This window comes from Penaeus monodon, chromosome 44 (genome assembly GCF_015228065.2).
Source record: "Penaeus monodon isolate SGIC_2016 chromosome 44, NSTDA_Pmon_1, whole genome shotgun sequence".
In the NCBI taxonomy this organism is placed as follows: Eukaryota; Metazoa; Arthropoda; class Malacostraca; order Decapoda; family Penaeidae; genus Penaeus; species Penaeus monodon.
In genome coordinates, this window is record NC_051429.1 from 3484456 (window position 1) to 3499455 (window position 15000).

The window sequence follows — 15000 nt, forward strand, 5'->3', positions numbered from 1 at the left end:
TTTATCTTTCTCGTAATCTCTTCACCTCGCTCTTCCTATCCTTCTTCCTCTCTCTAACCTTATTTCTATTATCTATGTTTTCCTTCTCTCATACATCCACATCACTCTGCTACCCTTCCCTCTCTCCCCCTCCTCTATCACCTCTCTCTCCCTTCCTCAACCTCACCCTCTTCCTCTCACTTCCACCTCCCTCTTCTCAAACTCCCCTACCCCTCTTCCCACTCCCTCCCTCTCCCTCTCTCTCCCTCTCCTCCCTCTCCCTCCCCACCCTCCCCACTCCCTCTCTCCCTACTCCCTCTCCCTCTCCCTCTCCCCTCTCTCACCCACCCTCCCATCACTCCCCCCCTCCCCTCTCCCACTCTCCCTCTCTCTCACCCACCCTCCCACACTCCCCTCCTCCCTCCCTCTCCTCCCCACTCCCTCTCTCTCTGCCTCTCCCTCCCTCCCTCTCCCTCCTCCCCCTCTCCCTCTCTCTCACCCCCCTCCCCACTCCCTCTCCCTCCCCTCTCACTCCCTCTCCCACTCTCCCCCCTCTCCCCTCTCTCCCCCCTCCCCACTCCCTCCCCTCTCCCTCTCTCTCTCACCCACCCTCCCACACTCCCTCTCCCTCTCCCACTCCCTCTCCCTCTCTCTCACCCACCCTCCCACACTCCCTCTCCCTCTCCCTCCCTCTCTCTCCCTCTCTCTCACCCACCCTCCCACACTCCCTCTCCCTCTCCCACTCCCTCTCCCTCTCTCTCACCTGCCTCTCCCTCCGTCCTCCTCGTCGACAGCAGAGAAGACGAGGTCACGAACGAAGCCAATTCCTCACGAATGGATAAGCATTCGTCACACGCACGCTCGCGCCGGCTGGGGGGAGCGGGGGGGTAGGGGAGGGAGAGAAAAAAGAGTGAGTGAGAGTGAATGAATAAAGGGGAGAGTGAAAGAGAGTGAGTGAGAGTGAATGAGAGTGACTGAATAAAGGGGAGAGTGAAAGAGAGTGACTGAATAAAGGGGAGAGTGAACTGTTAATTTTTTATAGTGAAAATAGGTTGGGCTTTCAAATAAGTTCCTGTAGATAAGTAACTTTTAACCCGCAAAAAGAAACCTAAATGTTTTTTTAAAAATAAACTGGTTTCAACCTATGTAACTATCTGTATGATGACTATAAATAAAGATGTTTAAAAAAAAAAAAAAAGAGAGTGAATGAGAGTGACTGAATAAAGGGGAAGAATGAATGAGAGTGACTGAATAAAGGGGAGAGTGAATGAGAGAGAGTGAATAAGGGGGAGAATGAATGAGAGTGAGTGAAAGTTAGGGAGATTTAGTGAGAGTGAATGGATAAAGGGGAGAGTGAATAAGAGTGAATGAGAGTGAGTGAGAGTGAATAAGAGTGAATAAATAAAAAGCAGAGTGAATAAGAGTGGAAGAGAGTGAATAATGAATGACAATGGATGAAAATGAATAAAAGAGTGAATGGCAGGCAATGCATAAAACACAGGAAATTAATAAATGAATAATAAGGATAAAAGGGAATAAGAGGCGATGAATAAGAATGAATAAAAGGCAGTGGATAATGGAGAAGGAGAGAATGAATAAAGGAGAATGAGAAAGAGTGAATCACGGAAATCAATTAATAAATAAATAAATAAGAATAGAAATGAAAAATAAAAAAGAATGAAAAAATAAAAAGAAGAAAAAATTTATATAGAAAAAAAATAAAGTAATTGTGGAATAAATGTAATGATGATAATAATAATGATAATAATAATAATAATAATAATAATAATAATAATAAAAATAAGTCACCATTTACTGAATGATTTTCAACATTGATATATATATATATATATATATATATATATATATATATATATATATATATATATATATATATATATTAACCGAAAAAAAGTATAAATTAATAAAAGGAAATATATAAAAAATGTGATAAAAACAGGAATAACAACAATAAGGTTAACAAAATGAAAATGATAATTAATGATAATTAATGAAATTAATGAAAATGATATTTAATCCTCATCCTCCTCATGTGATTTCAATAATGACAGTTATAATTATGATGTAATTTTAATACAAATTATAATAATAATAGAGTGATTTTAATACTAAATTTAATAACAATGTAATTCTAATAATAACAATCCTAATAATAATGTCCTATTAAGATTAAAAACATTCATATATTTACATAAACGATATTTATGGTAATGATAATGATAATAACAATAATACTATTGAAGATGAGGATATTAATATTAATGATAATGATAATGATGATAATAATAATGATACTGATGATGATGATAATGATAATATATAATAATAATAATAATAATAATAATAATAATAATAATAATAATAATAATAATAACGATAATAACAATAACAATAATGGCAATAATAAGAGAAAGAGAGAGAGAGGGAGAGAGAGAGAGAGAGAAAGAGACAGACAGACAGAGAGAGGGAGAGAGAGAGAGAGAGAGAGAGATAGATAGATAGATAGGGAGAGAGAGATGAGTGAGAGAGAGAGAGAGAGAGAAGAGGAAGAGAGGAAGAGGGAGAGAGAGAGAGACAAAAAAAAAGAATAAATATAACAAATCATATATATATATATATATATATATATATATATATATATATATATATATATATATATATATATATAAGATAAAAAACGAAGACAAGAAACAAAGCCAAACAATATTAAAAAAAAAAAGTTACCTTAATAACTGAATAACTTTTTCCCTCAAATCTTCATCTTCTTCTTCATTTTTTTTCTCATCTCCTGTTTGTTCCTTCCGTTGCCTCTCCTGGGGAAGAATAATTAGTTATGCACACATAATGAATAAATTATTAAGTTTTATGATTGATTATACATTCATAATGAATACATAATTAGGATTTTTATAATTAATTATGCATTCATAATTAATAAATAATAAAGGTAATTATGCATTCATGATGAATGCATAATTATGATTTTTATAATTGATTATGCATTAGGGTAATCAAGTAATCTTATGATTTAGCTTATTAATTAATTAATCATTATTATCTCTTTTATTACCTATACTACCATCTTCTTTTAATTAATCATTATTATTAATTAATCAAAATTATTATTATCTCTTTTAATTAATCATTATTACCTCTATTATCGTCTCTATTATTATTAGCCATTTAATGATCATATGAATAAGTTAATAATTAACTGAACTAATTGTATTAACAATCAGTCTGGAAATCAAAGCATAGTTTTGTGTATTTAACCATTAATAGATAATGTTATGATAATATTGATAGACTATATTACCGATAGATATTACTATCAAATGATATAACAATTTAGTTTATCTATCTATCTATCTATGTCTCTATTAAAATATTACTCTCTCTCTCTCTCTCTCTCTCTCTCTCTCTCTCTCTCTCTCTCTCTCTCTCTCTCTATATATATATATATATATATATATATATATATATATATATATATATATATATCATAATCATTAAATGTCTATGTCTGTCTTTCAGCTTCTGTCTATCTCCATCACCATCTTCGTTTCTCTCTCTCTCTCTTTATCTCTCTCCTTTTTTTTTCTCTCTCTCTTTCCTCTCTCTCTCTCTCTCTTTCTCCATCTCTCTTACCTCTTCCTCCTATTCCTTTCCCCTGCCTCCCTCCCTCTCCTCTCTCTTTCTCTTCCCACTTTTACCTCCTCCCTTTCCTCTCTCTCATCCCTTTCTCTCTCTCTATCTCTCACTCTCCCCCCCTCCTCTCTCTCTCTCTCTCTCTCCCCCCCCTCTCTCTCTCTCCTCTCTTACCTCCTCCTCTTCCTCTCTCTCCTCGAGTGCCACCTCCAGCCTCCTTCGGTCGCCCTCGAGGCTCGAGATGTGAGATGTAGCTTCCGCAAGAGCCTCGCTCTGCTGTCGCCAGCCCTGAAAGGGGGAATGAGGAATTAACGGATGAAGATGGGAAGAGAGGGAACTTACGATAAAAGTGGGGAATAGGGGGTAGAGAGGATGGAGATGGGGATAGAGGAAACTTACGATAAAAATGGGGAATACGGGGTAGAGAGGATGGAGATGGGGATAGAGGAAACTTACGATAAAAATGGGGAATAGGGGGTGGAGAGGATGAAGATGGGGACAGAGGAAACTTATGATAAAATGGTGGGAATAGGGGGTGAAGAGGATGAAGATGGGGATAAAATTATATTGATGCAATGGATAAAGATAGGAGGAAGGAAGAATGAAGACAGAGATAAAAATTAAGGGGAAGAAGTGATGGAAGGAATGAAGGAGGGAAAGAGGAAGCCACTGATAAAGGTGGAAATAAGTGAATCAGCTGATAAAGATAAAGATGAAGATAGAGATAAAAAGGGGAGAAAGGATGACAATAGAAAAAGGGAATGACAGATAATTTTTTTCTCTCTCTCTCTCTCATTTCTCTCTCTCGCTCATTCTGTCTTTCTCTCTCTCTCTCTCCCTCCCTCCATCCCTCCCTATTCCCTCTCCTCCATCCATCTCTCTCTCTCTCTCTCTCTCTCTCTCTCTCTCCTCCCTCCCTCCCTCCCCCCCTCTCTCTCCTTTCTCTTTCTCTCTCACCTCCTGTTCTTCTTCCCTCTCTGCCTTATTCCGCTCCATCTCTTCTCTCATTTTCCTCATTTCTTCTTTAATCCTAATTACTTCTTTCTTCAGTTGGTCATATTCCCTGTTCAGTTCATCGTGAGCTTTCTTCAATTCGGCTGCCTGCGGGGAGGGGGGGGATGTGTACGTTTGTGTACGTTTATTTGTGTATGTGTGTCGTGGGGGGTGGGGTGGTGGTGGTGTGAGCGTGTTCGTGTACGTTTTTGTACATTTATGTGTGTGTGTGTGTGTGTTTGGTGTTTGTGTACGTTTGTGTGTGTGTGTGTGTGTGTGTGTGGTGGGATCATGTGGACGTGTTTGTGTGTATGTGTGCATGTGTGTGTGTGTGTGTGTTTGTATGTGTGTGTACGTTTGCGTGTATATGTGTGTATATGTATGTATGTGTGTGTGTGGGGGGGGGATATGGACGTTTTTGTGTACGTTTATGTGTGTGTAATGTATGTGTGTTTAAAAAAATATATATAATAATCGTATTAATTATCGAATTCAGTTATACAAAAATATATATACAACAACAAAATTGACATCGACAATAATAAATACTTATCACATATAATAACAATAATAACAATACTACTACTACTACTAATAATAATAATGATAATAATAATGATAATAATCATAATAATGATAATAATAATAATATTAATGATAATAATAATTATTATTATAATAATAATAATAGTAATTATAATAATAATGATGTTAATAATAATAGTAGCAATAAAAAGGATAATGAAAGAAATAATAATAATAACAATAAAATGATAATAATAATATTAATGATAATGAAAATAATGATAACAATAATTACAATAACAATAGTAATACTACCGATAACAATAACAACAACAACAACAAAATAATAATCTTAGTAAAAAAAATATATATTAATATTGATAATCTTGAAAAGAATTACTTACAACCTACCTGTACAGTTGCCAAATGCAATTTATTTTGTGACACTTTCTCACAATTTTCCAGCTGTAAGTAAAACAAGTAAATAAAAAAATAATGAAACACAATAACAGTAACACGGAAAAAAAGGAAAACAATATGTAGATATATATAGATATACATACTTTTTTTTTTTTATCATATATTGCACTTGTACTGATAGATTTATATTTATAAAAAGAAAAATATAATGATAATAATAATAATAATTTATCATTATATATATAATTCTAATAAATATAATTCTAATATAATAATAATATAATAATATAATAAATATAATTCTAATATAATAATAATATAATAATATGATAAATATAATAATAATAATAATATAAAGATTCATATATGAATCAATAATTTTTAGATTAATATACACGGTCCTTATATAAACCTCTAAAAAGTTTCATAGATTAATCAATAATTTCTCTTCTCTTATCTTATCTATCTTACTTTTATTCTGACTTAATCGTTTTCTCTCACTCTCTTCTCTCTCTCTCTCTCTCTTTCTCTCTCCCTTCTCTCTCTCTCTCTCTCTCTCTCTCATCTCTCTCCTCTTTCTCCTCTCCTTTCTCTCTCTTCTCTCTCTCTCTCTTTCTCTCTCTCTCTCTCTCTCTCTCTCTCTCTCTCTGCTCCTCTTCCTCTTCCTCTCCTCTCTCTCTCTCTCTCTCTCCTCCTCTTTCATCCTTCCTCTCTCTCTCTCGTCTCTCTCACTCTCTCTCTCTCTCTCTCTCTCTCTCTCTCTCTCTCTCTCTATCTCTCTCTTCCTCTCGCTCTCTCTCTATCTCTCTCTTCCTCTCACTCTCTCTCTCTCTCTCTCTCTCTCTTCTCTCTCTCTTCTCTCTCTCTTCTCTCTATCCATCTACCTTTCTCTCTCTCTCTTATCCCTTCCCCCCTTCCCCCCTCTCTCTTTCTTTATTCTCTCTCTCTCTCTCTTTCTCTCTCTCTCTCTCTCTCTCTTATTCATCCTTACCTGTCCCACCCTCTCATTCGCAATCCTGAGAATGTTTCCTCTCTCCTCGTATTTCTCTCGAAGTGATTCCAGATCTTCTTTCAGGTTTGAATATTCCTTTTCTCTTTGACTCAGCGATTCCACCTTTTGCTTGAGTTTCTCCTCCGCCTCGATGATCTGGGAAGAGAAAACGGGGGAATTTGAGAGAATGAAAATGGGAATTTGAGTGAAAAAGAGAATTTCCGACAAAGGAAATGGGAATATGATAGAAAACAGGGATCGGTTTGAGAAAGAAAACGGGGAATCGGTTTGAGAAGAAGAAAATGGGAATTTGAGAGATAATGGGAATTTGGGAAAGAAAACGAGGAATGAGTATGAGAAAGAAAATGGGAATTTGAGAGATAATGGGAATCGGTTTGAGAGAAAGAAAATGTGAACTAGACAGAAAATGGGAAATGAATTAACAAAAATTCTATTCATCTTTTATATGTTGATTCTATCTATTATCATTAATTATTCTCTTCTCTACTTTATTATTTCAAGCAATTATCGCCAACTGTCTCTCTCTTCTCTCATTCCCCTATTTGTTAATTATCGTTAATTATCGCCCATTACCTCTCTTCCTCCATTTGTTAATTATCGTTAATTATCGCCCATTACCTCTCTTCCCTCCTTTGCTAATCCTACCTATTATCGTCCCTTATCTCTCCCCAGTTATCTCTTATTCCCCCATTTGTAAATTATCGTCAATTATCTCTCTTCCCTCCTTTGTTTATCCCACTTATTATCGTTAATTATCTCTCTTCCCTCCTTTGTTAATCCTACTAATGAGAGATTATCGTTGATTATCTCTCATTCCCCCATTTGTTAATCATCGTTAATTATCGGCCATCATCTCTCTTCCTTCCTTCGCCCCTTTTGATCATCTCTTATCTTTCTCCAATTATCTCTTTCCTCATTCGCCTCAATTATCTCAGTTATTATTCCTCAATTATCTCTTTCCTCATTCTTTATCGTTAATTATCGCCCATTATCCCTCCCCAATTACCTCTCATTCCCCCATCTGTTTAATTATCGTCGATTATCGTCAATTATCCTTAATTATCGTCAATTATCGTTAATTATCGTTAATCACGTTATTGCTCATTATCGTTAATTATCCTCTTCCCTCCTTCGCCCCTCTATCATCTCTCTTCTCCCATTTGTTAATTATCGTCAATTATCGTCGATTATCGTCAATTATCGTCGATTATCCCTCTTCCTCTCTTTATCGACTCCATCATCTCTCTTCTCCCATTTGTTAATTATCGTTAATTATCGTTAATTATCGTCAATTATCGTCAATTATCGTCGATTATCGTCGATTATCGCCAATTATCGTCAATTATCGTCGATTACCCCTCCTCCCTCCTTTACCTGTCCGTTCCTCTCCAGCTTGAGTTCGTCGACGCATTTCCCCAAATGTTCCAGTTTTTCCTCCTGCTGCTTCCTTATTCTCCTCTCCGTCTCCAGTTCCATCCTCAGCTGCTCCACCTCCTTCCTCCTCGTCTCCCTCTCTTCCCCTCGCCTCCTCTCCCGCTCCTCCTCCTCCCTCCTCCTCTCCTCTTCCTCCTCTTCCTTCTCGCCTTCCCTCCTCTCCCTTTCGTCGAGCAGAGACTTGACTTTTTCCTCAAGTTTCTCGTTTTCGCGGCGCAGGATCTCGATCTTCCGTGGCAGGAAGTTGATCAGGCGCTTGCTCAGGTCGTCCTCCTGCGGGGGGGTGAGGGAGAGAGGGAGGGAGAGGGAGGGGGGGGTGTTGGGGAGGGTGGCGTTGGGGAGGGGGAGGGAAGGAGAGGTGTTGGGGAGGGAGAGGGAGGGGGGGTGTTGGGGAGAGGGTTGGAGGTGGGAGAGGAGGTGGCAGGGGCGTTGGAGGAGGAGGGGGAAGGAGAGGAGGTGGTGTGACTGGGGAGGAGTTGTGTTGGAGACGCGACGCCCGAATGAGGAGACCCGAGGAAAGAATATCCTCCTTCTGCTCCTCCTACTCCACCACCTTCTCCCTCTTCCTCCTCCTCCTCCTCCTCCTCCTCCTCTTCGTAATAAATATCCCCATCATCCTCGTCCTCGTCCTCGTCATAGTCCTCCTCGTCCTCCTCGTCGCCGTACTGCTGGTGGAGCGCGGACAGCCTCGACGCGAGGGCGAGGGAGCGGGACGTCGAGGACATCAGCTTGTGGTACAAGTACGAGCACTGGTCCTCGAGCTCCCTCAGCCTCGAGGCGTGCATGTCCTCGCCCTCCATGGCGGCCACGATGCTCGTGGCTAAGTCGTCCTCGGCGTCGACGACCCCGTACTCGAGTGCCATGTCGAGGAGGAGGTCGACCGGCGGTTCGAACTTGGCCGAGGAGGGAGGCAAGGGAAGGGGAGGGCTTGGGATCCCCCCCCCTCCTCCTCCTTCTGCTCCTCCTTCTCCTCCTTCTCCTTCTCCTTCTGCTTCCCCCCTCCTCCTCCTCCGCGCGTTCAGCTCCTCCTTCATGCTCGCCCACTCGCCCTCGCTCTCCGAGTTCATCTGGCGGATGCGGTGCCACTGGTCCCGCGAGCACTCGAGCTCCTCCTTGAGGTGCTGCAGGAGCTCGCGCTTGCCCTTGAGCTCGTAGCGGAGGATGGACTCGGAGGTGTGGAGCCGGGCGTGCTCCTCCTTCATGTTGGAGACCAGGAGCCAAGTCGAGTGGAGGGCGTCCGTGACCCCCTCGAGGCGGGACTCCTGCTGCTCGACCCTCCGCCGGAGCTCGAGGTTGAGCACCTTCAGGCGGTCGATCTCGGTGACGAGGGACTTCTTCTCGTAGATCAGGTCGCGCAGCTTGATGTACGTCCGGCTCACGCTCGACGACATCTGGCGCAGGTCGTCCGCGGTAGGCAGGCTGTAGAGACCCTCGCCTCCCTTCTCCTCCTCCTCCTTCTCCTCCTCCTCCTTGTCCTTCTCCTCCTCCTCCTCCTCCAAGCTGCCACTCACGCCCCCCGTCGTCGTCCTCTCCGAGACCTCCAAGTCCTCGAAGATCCTCGAGAAGGACGTCAGTTGCTGCGCCATCTGCTGGTTGTCGGAGAAGTAGGTCTGGAGCTGGTCCTTGAGCCCGTGGATGACCACCTCCTGCTCGTCAATCACCGTCTCGTAGTCCCTGACCCTCTTCCTCAGCTCGCGGCACATCCTCTCCGTGATCTCCAGCTTGTAGGCCTGGAAGGACACCTCCGTCAGGAGCCTCGGGATGTCCTGCAGCTTGCGGATGATGGCTTGTCTGTCTTCGTCATCGTCTTCGTCTCCTTCTTCTTCTGCTCTTCCTCCTTCGGTTTCTTCGTTGGCTCGTCTGCTCTCCCCTTCTCCTCCACGTCCTCCTCCCTCCTCCTCTTTCGCTTTTTGGGTGTGTTCGTTCTCCTCCTGTTCTCTGGCGGCGAGGGGGACCTCCTTGTCTCCTCCTCCTTTCCCTCCTCCTTCTCCTCTCTCTCTTCCTTTATCCTTTATCCCTTCATCCTCTCTTCGCTTCATCTCCGCTTCTCCCCCCTTCGCTTCTCCACCTCCTCCTTCACCTCTCTCTCTTCCTTCTCCTTCTCCTCCTCCATCTCTTTCACCTTCTCTCTCTCTTGCTTCTCCTCCTGCTCTCCCACCTCTCTCTCCTCCTCCTTCACTCTCAGTTCGGGCTTTCCGCTCGAACCAGTTAGCACTGACCTTCCTGATGTTCGATCTTAACTGAACTTTCTCCCTTTCTGACGCCCGGCACTGCTCCTGCAACAGAAAGGCGCGAGTCATCATTGCAATCATTGCAATATCATCATTATTGCCAGATTATTATTATCATTATTATCACCATTAATAATAATGATAATAATATTGTTATTATTATTACAATTACTACTACTAATAATAATATTATCATTATTATATCATTATCATTATCATTAACATTATCATTATTATATCTTTATTATCATTATTATTATTATCATTATCATTTTTATCATTATTATTATTATTATCATTATTCATTATCGTTGTTTATTTTCATTCTTATTACAATATCATTATTACAGTATGAAAGAGAAAGAGAGAGATGAGAGAGAGAGAGAGAGAGAGAGAGAGATGAAAGATAGATAGATAGATAGATAGATTGAAAGAGAGAGAGAGAGAGAGAGAGAGAGAGAGAGAGTAAAGAATAGACTAAAAAAACACACATGGATAAAAGTAAAAAATAAAAAGATAAACAGACCTTAATTTCAACATAATGATAACAACAACAACAATAATAACAATAACAACAACAACAACAATAATAGTAATAACAACAACAACATTAATAATGAATTAAAATAGAACTTGAAACAAATATAAAAAAGTTGAATTTGAATAAAAAAAATATTAATAAATAAAAACATTAATAATGATAATAACTATAATAATAATAATAATAATAATAATAATAATAATAATAATAAATAAATAAATAGATAAACAAAGTTTCAAGAAAAGCTTACTTTTACATTTTCTCTCTCGAAAACAAAACAAAAAATCAATAAACCCCCTCCCCCCCCCAAAAAAAAAAAAAATAATGATAATAATAATAAAATAATAAAAATAATAATAATAATAATAACAATAATAAAATAATAATCAAAATAAGATAAAACGGAAGGATGAGTCTAAAGAAAAGCTTACTTTGAGATCAGCATTCTCTCTCTCCAAAACTTCGAGTTTCCGTTGGCAGAGGTCGAGCAGGTGACTCAGGTCGGCCTCCCTTGACCTGTGGGTCATTTTCGGTTCCTCTTCCTCCCCTCTTTCGTCTCTCTTTTCCTTCTGTTTCTCCTTTCTTTCTTCTCTCTTCTCCTTCTCTTCCTCCCCTCCTTTCTCCTCCTTTCTCTTCACTTCTCTGTCTTCTCTGTCCATCTCTTCTATCTTCTCTTTGTCTCTTTCTCTCATCTCTTCTTTCTTCTCTTTGTCTCTCTCTCCCATCTCTCCTTTTTTCTCTTTGTCTCTCTCTCCTTTATTCTCCTCCACTCTCTCTCTTCCTCTCTCTTCCATTAAGGGAGATTCTGCCTAAAAATAAAAATAAAAATAAAAATAAAAAATAAAATAACAAGCAATATCAAGATAATAATCAAAGATGATAATTAATAATCATCATAATTAAAGAAAATAATGAAGATATCATTACTTATCTTAATAATTATATTAATTAATTATATCTTAATAATCCATAATTATTTCAAAGGATAATGACAAATAAATTCTAATTATTATCTTAATTATAGTAATAAATACAATAATAATAATAATAATAATGATAATAGTATTAGTAATAGTAATGAAAATATTAATAATAATAATAATAATAACCTTTAACCAATATTTATTAACATTTGATAATATATATATATATATATATATATATATATATATATATATATATATATATATATATATATATATAGATATATACATATATATATATTTTTTTTTTTTTTAATTAATATTTACTAATATTTATGCTAATAATTGTAATAATAATGAAACATCACGTGTTGATAAGGAATTAAAGATGATAGTTGATCTTTATTCTAACTAATTAATATCTAATTAATATTAATTGATAAAAAGGGAGTGCTAGAGATAATTTTGATAAAAGTAATGATAATTAGATAATTTTACTAATTTCTAACAATTAATTATTTAATTATTCATCGATAAACAATAATAACAATAAATATAATCACTATTCCGTTTGGTATCATTAAAAATAACAATAATAATAAGTAAAGATTAATAATGATAATAATGATAATGATAATAATAATAATAATAATAATAATAATAATAATGATGATAATAATAATGATAACAATAATAATAATAATATACAAGTAAGAATAAAATTCATAATAATAATAGGAATGATAATAACATTAATAATAAATAACAAGAAGAAGAAAAGAAAAGAAAAAATGATACGGATAATATATATTTCTTTTCTCTCTCTCTTTCTATCTCTGTTTTTTTTTCTCTCTCTCCTCTCACTCTCTCTCATTCTTTCTATCTTTCTCTCTCTTTCTCCTTCACTCTCTCTCTCTCTCTCTCCTTCACTCTCTCTCTCTTTGTCTTTGTTTTTCTCTCTTTCTCCTTCACTCTCTCTCTCTCTTTCTTTCTTTCTCTCTTTCTCACACTTTTCTCTATTTTTTTCTCTCTCTCTGTTTCTCCTTCTTTCTCTCTTTATCTTTTTCTCTCTCTTTTTTTATTTCTTTCTCTCTCTTTCTCTTTCCCATCTTTCCCTTCTCGTTTTCTCCTTCTCTCTCTCTCTCTCTCTCAATAATAACAACAATATCACTAATAATTATAACGATAATAACAATAAAAACATCAATAACGATAATGATCATTATCATTACTTTTATGCTAATAATGCCTATGATAATAATATTTATTGTTATCTTTGTTATTATACATAAAAAAACATATATATATACATAAATGTATCAGTGATAATGAGAATAATGAGAATAATAATAATGATAATAATAATAATAATAATGATAATAATAATAATAATGATAATAGTAATAATAATAATAATAAAAAAATAATAATAGCGATAATATTATCAATATTATTATCATTATCATTATCATTATTATTATCATTATATTATCATTATCATCATATTATTATTATCATATCATTATTACTAGTATTTTCATTATTGTCATTATTAATATTATCATTATCATTGATATTATTGTTATCATTCTTGTTATCATAGTAATTATTATTATCAATAGCATTATTAGTATCAACATTATCATTATTTATTTTATCATTATTATCATGATCATAATAATTATTTTAATTATTATTATTATCATCATTATTATTAACGTTATTAATATTCTTATCGTTATTACTATTATCATTATTATTATTACTGTTGTGATCATCATTATTATCATTATCACTATTATTATTATCATTGTTATTTTATGAATTTTATTATCATTATTATTATTATTACTATTATTATCATTCTCATAATTTCTATACAAGTCAAAAAAAAATCTTACTTTATTTAGCCTGAGAAGAGGAAGAGAACAAGGTAGAAAAAGAAGAAGAAGAAGAAGAAAAAGAAGAAGAAGAAGAAGAAAAAGAAGAAGAAGAAGAAGAAGAAAAAGAAGAGGAAAAAGGGAACAATACAGAAATAGAAGAAGAAAAAAAAAGAAATAGAACAAGAAGAAGAGAGAGAGAAAAGGAAATGAGGAAAGGAAAAAGTGAAAAAGAATAATTATATATATATATATATATATATATATATATATATATATATATATATATATATATATTATATATATATATATATATATATATATATATATATATATATATATATATATATATATATATATGCGTGCGTGTGTAATGTGTTTGTGTACGTTTATGTTTATTTGCGTGTGATTGTGAGTGTTTGTGTACGTGTACGTGTGTATACGTGCGTGTACGTGGTGTGTATTTTTGTGAATGTACGTGTAAGTACGGATGTGTATGTTTATGAATGTATGTGTGGCGTGTGTACGTGTGTGTATGTGCGTGTACGGGTGTGTATGTTTGTGACTGTACGTGTGTACGTGTGTGTATGTGCGTGTACGTGTGCGTAAGCTCGTGCGTGTACGTGTAAATGTATCACGAACGAACCTTCTGCAGCCTCCGCCTTAGATAAGCATTGTCCCTCTCCAGAAGAGCCAACTTTTCCCTTAGAAGCGCGACAAGGTCTTTATTGCCATTGCTAGCGTTGCCTATTATTACGTCATCATCCCCGGCAACGAACGAGGAGGGTGACGTCACGGGCGAGTCGCGTGACGTCATTGGGGAAGATGGTGACGTCACGGGGGAAGATGGTGACGTCACGGGGGAAGATGGTGATGTCACGGGGGAAGGAGGTGACGTCAAGGGCGAGTCTCGTGATGTCACGGGGGATGACGGTGACGTCACGTCTCCAACGGGCGCCATTCGAATCTGAGGGAAAAAAAAAGTGAAAAAAATAATATCAAAATTAATTAAAACAAAATAAAATAAAATAAAATAAAATCAATAAAAGAAAAAAAAATCAACATGATTTACATTAAATATATTTAACTAAACGATATAAGCTATCCAAAAAAAAAAAAAAAAAAATATATATAAATTATATATATATATATATATATATATATATATATATATATATATATATATATAATCAACATTATTTACATCAAATATATATGTGTTCATGAAAACGTCCATAAAAATCGTATGGAAGGATTTTGATTTCAATGCACCTGGACATTCTTGTACCAACATGTTATAACGTGTTCAAACATGAAACCTTAAATGCAAGTCATAACGCATCGCCATCAGTTTGAAGTCAGACACCATTAATGCAACATGAAATCCACCAAA

The 15000-nt window shown here is 36.3% G+C and overlaps 1 protein-coding gene across 1 annotated transcript in view; it reads right to left on the minus strand.

Moving 5' to 3' along the window:
* The window catches only part of LOC119568593 (E3 ubiquitin-protein ligase BRE1A-like), a 28520-nt gene that overhangs the window by 7122 nt on the left and 6398 nt on the right, over window positions 1-15000 (minus strand). The window contains 10 exon segments of the mRNA XM_037917134.1: window positions 743-849; window positions 2725-2813; window positions 3823-3936; window positions 4606-4749; window positions 5578-5631; window positions 6578-6733; window positions 7973-8403; window positions 8406-10308; window positions 11236-11613; window positions 14254-14574. Of these exon segments, the coding sequence (XP_037773062.1) occupies window positions 743-849; window positions 2725-2813; window positions 3823-3936; window positions 4606-4749; window positions 5578-5631; window positions 6578-6733; window positions 7973-8403; window positions 8406-10308; window positions 11236-11331 (3094 nt within the window). The 5' untranslated portion in view covers window positions 11332-11613; window positions 14254-14574.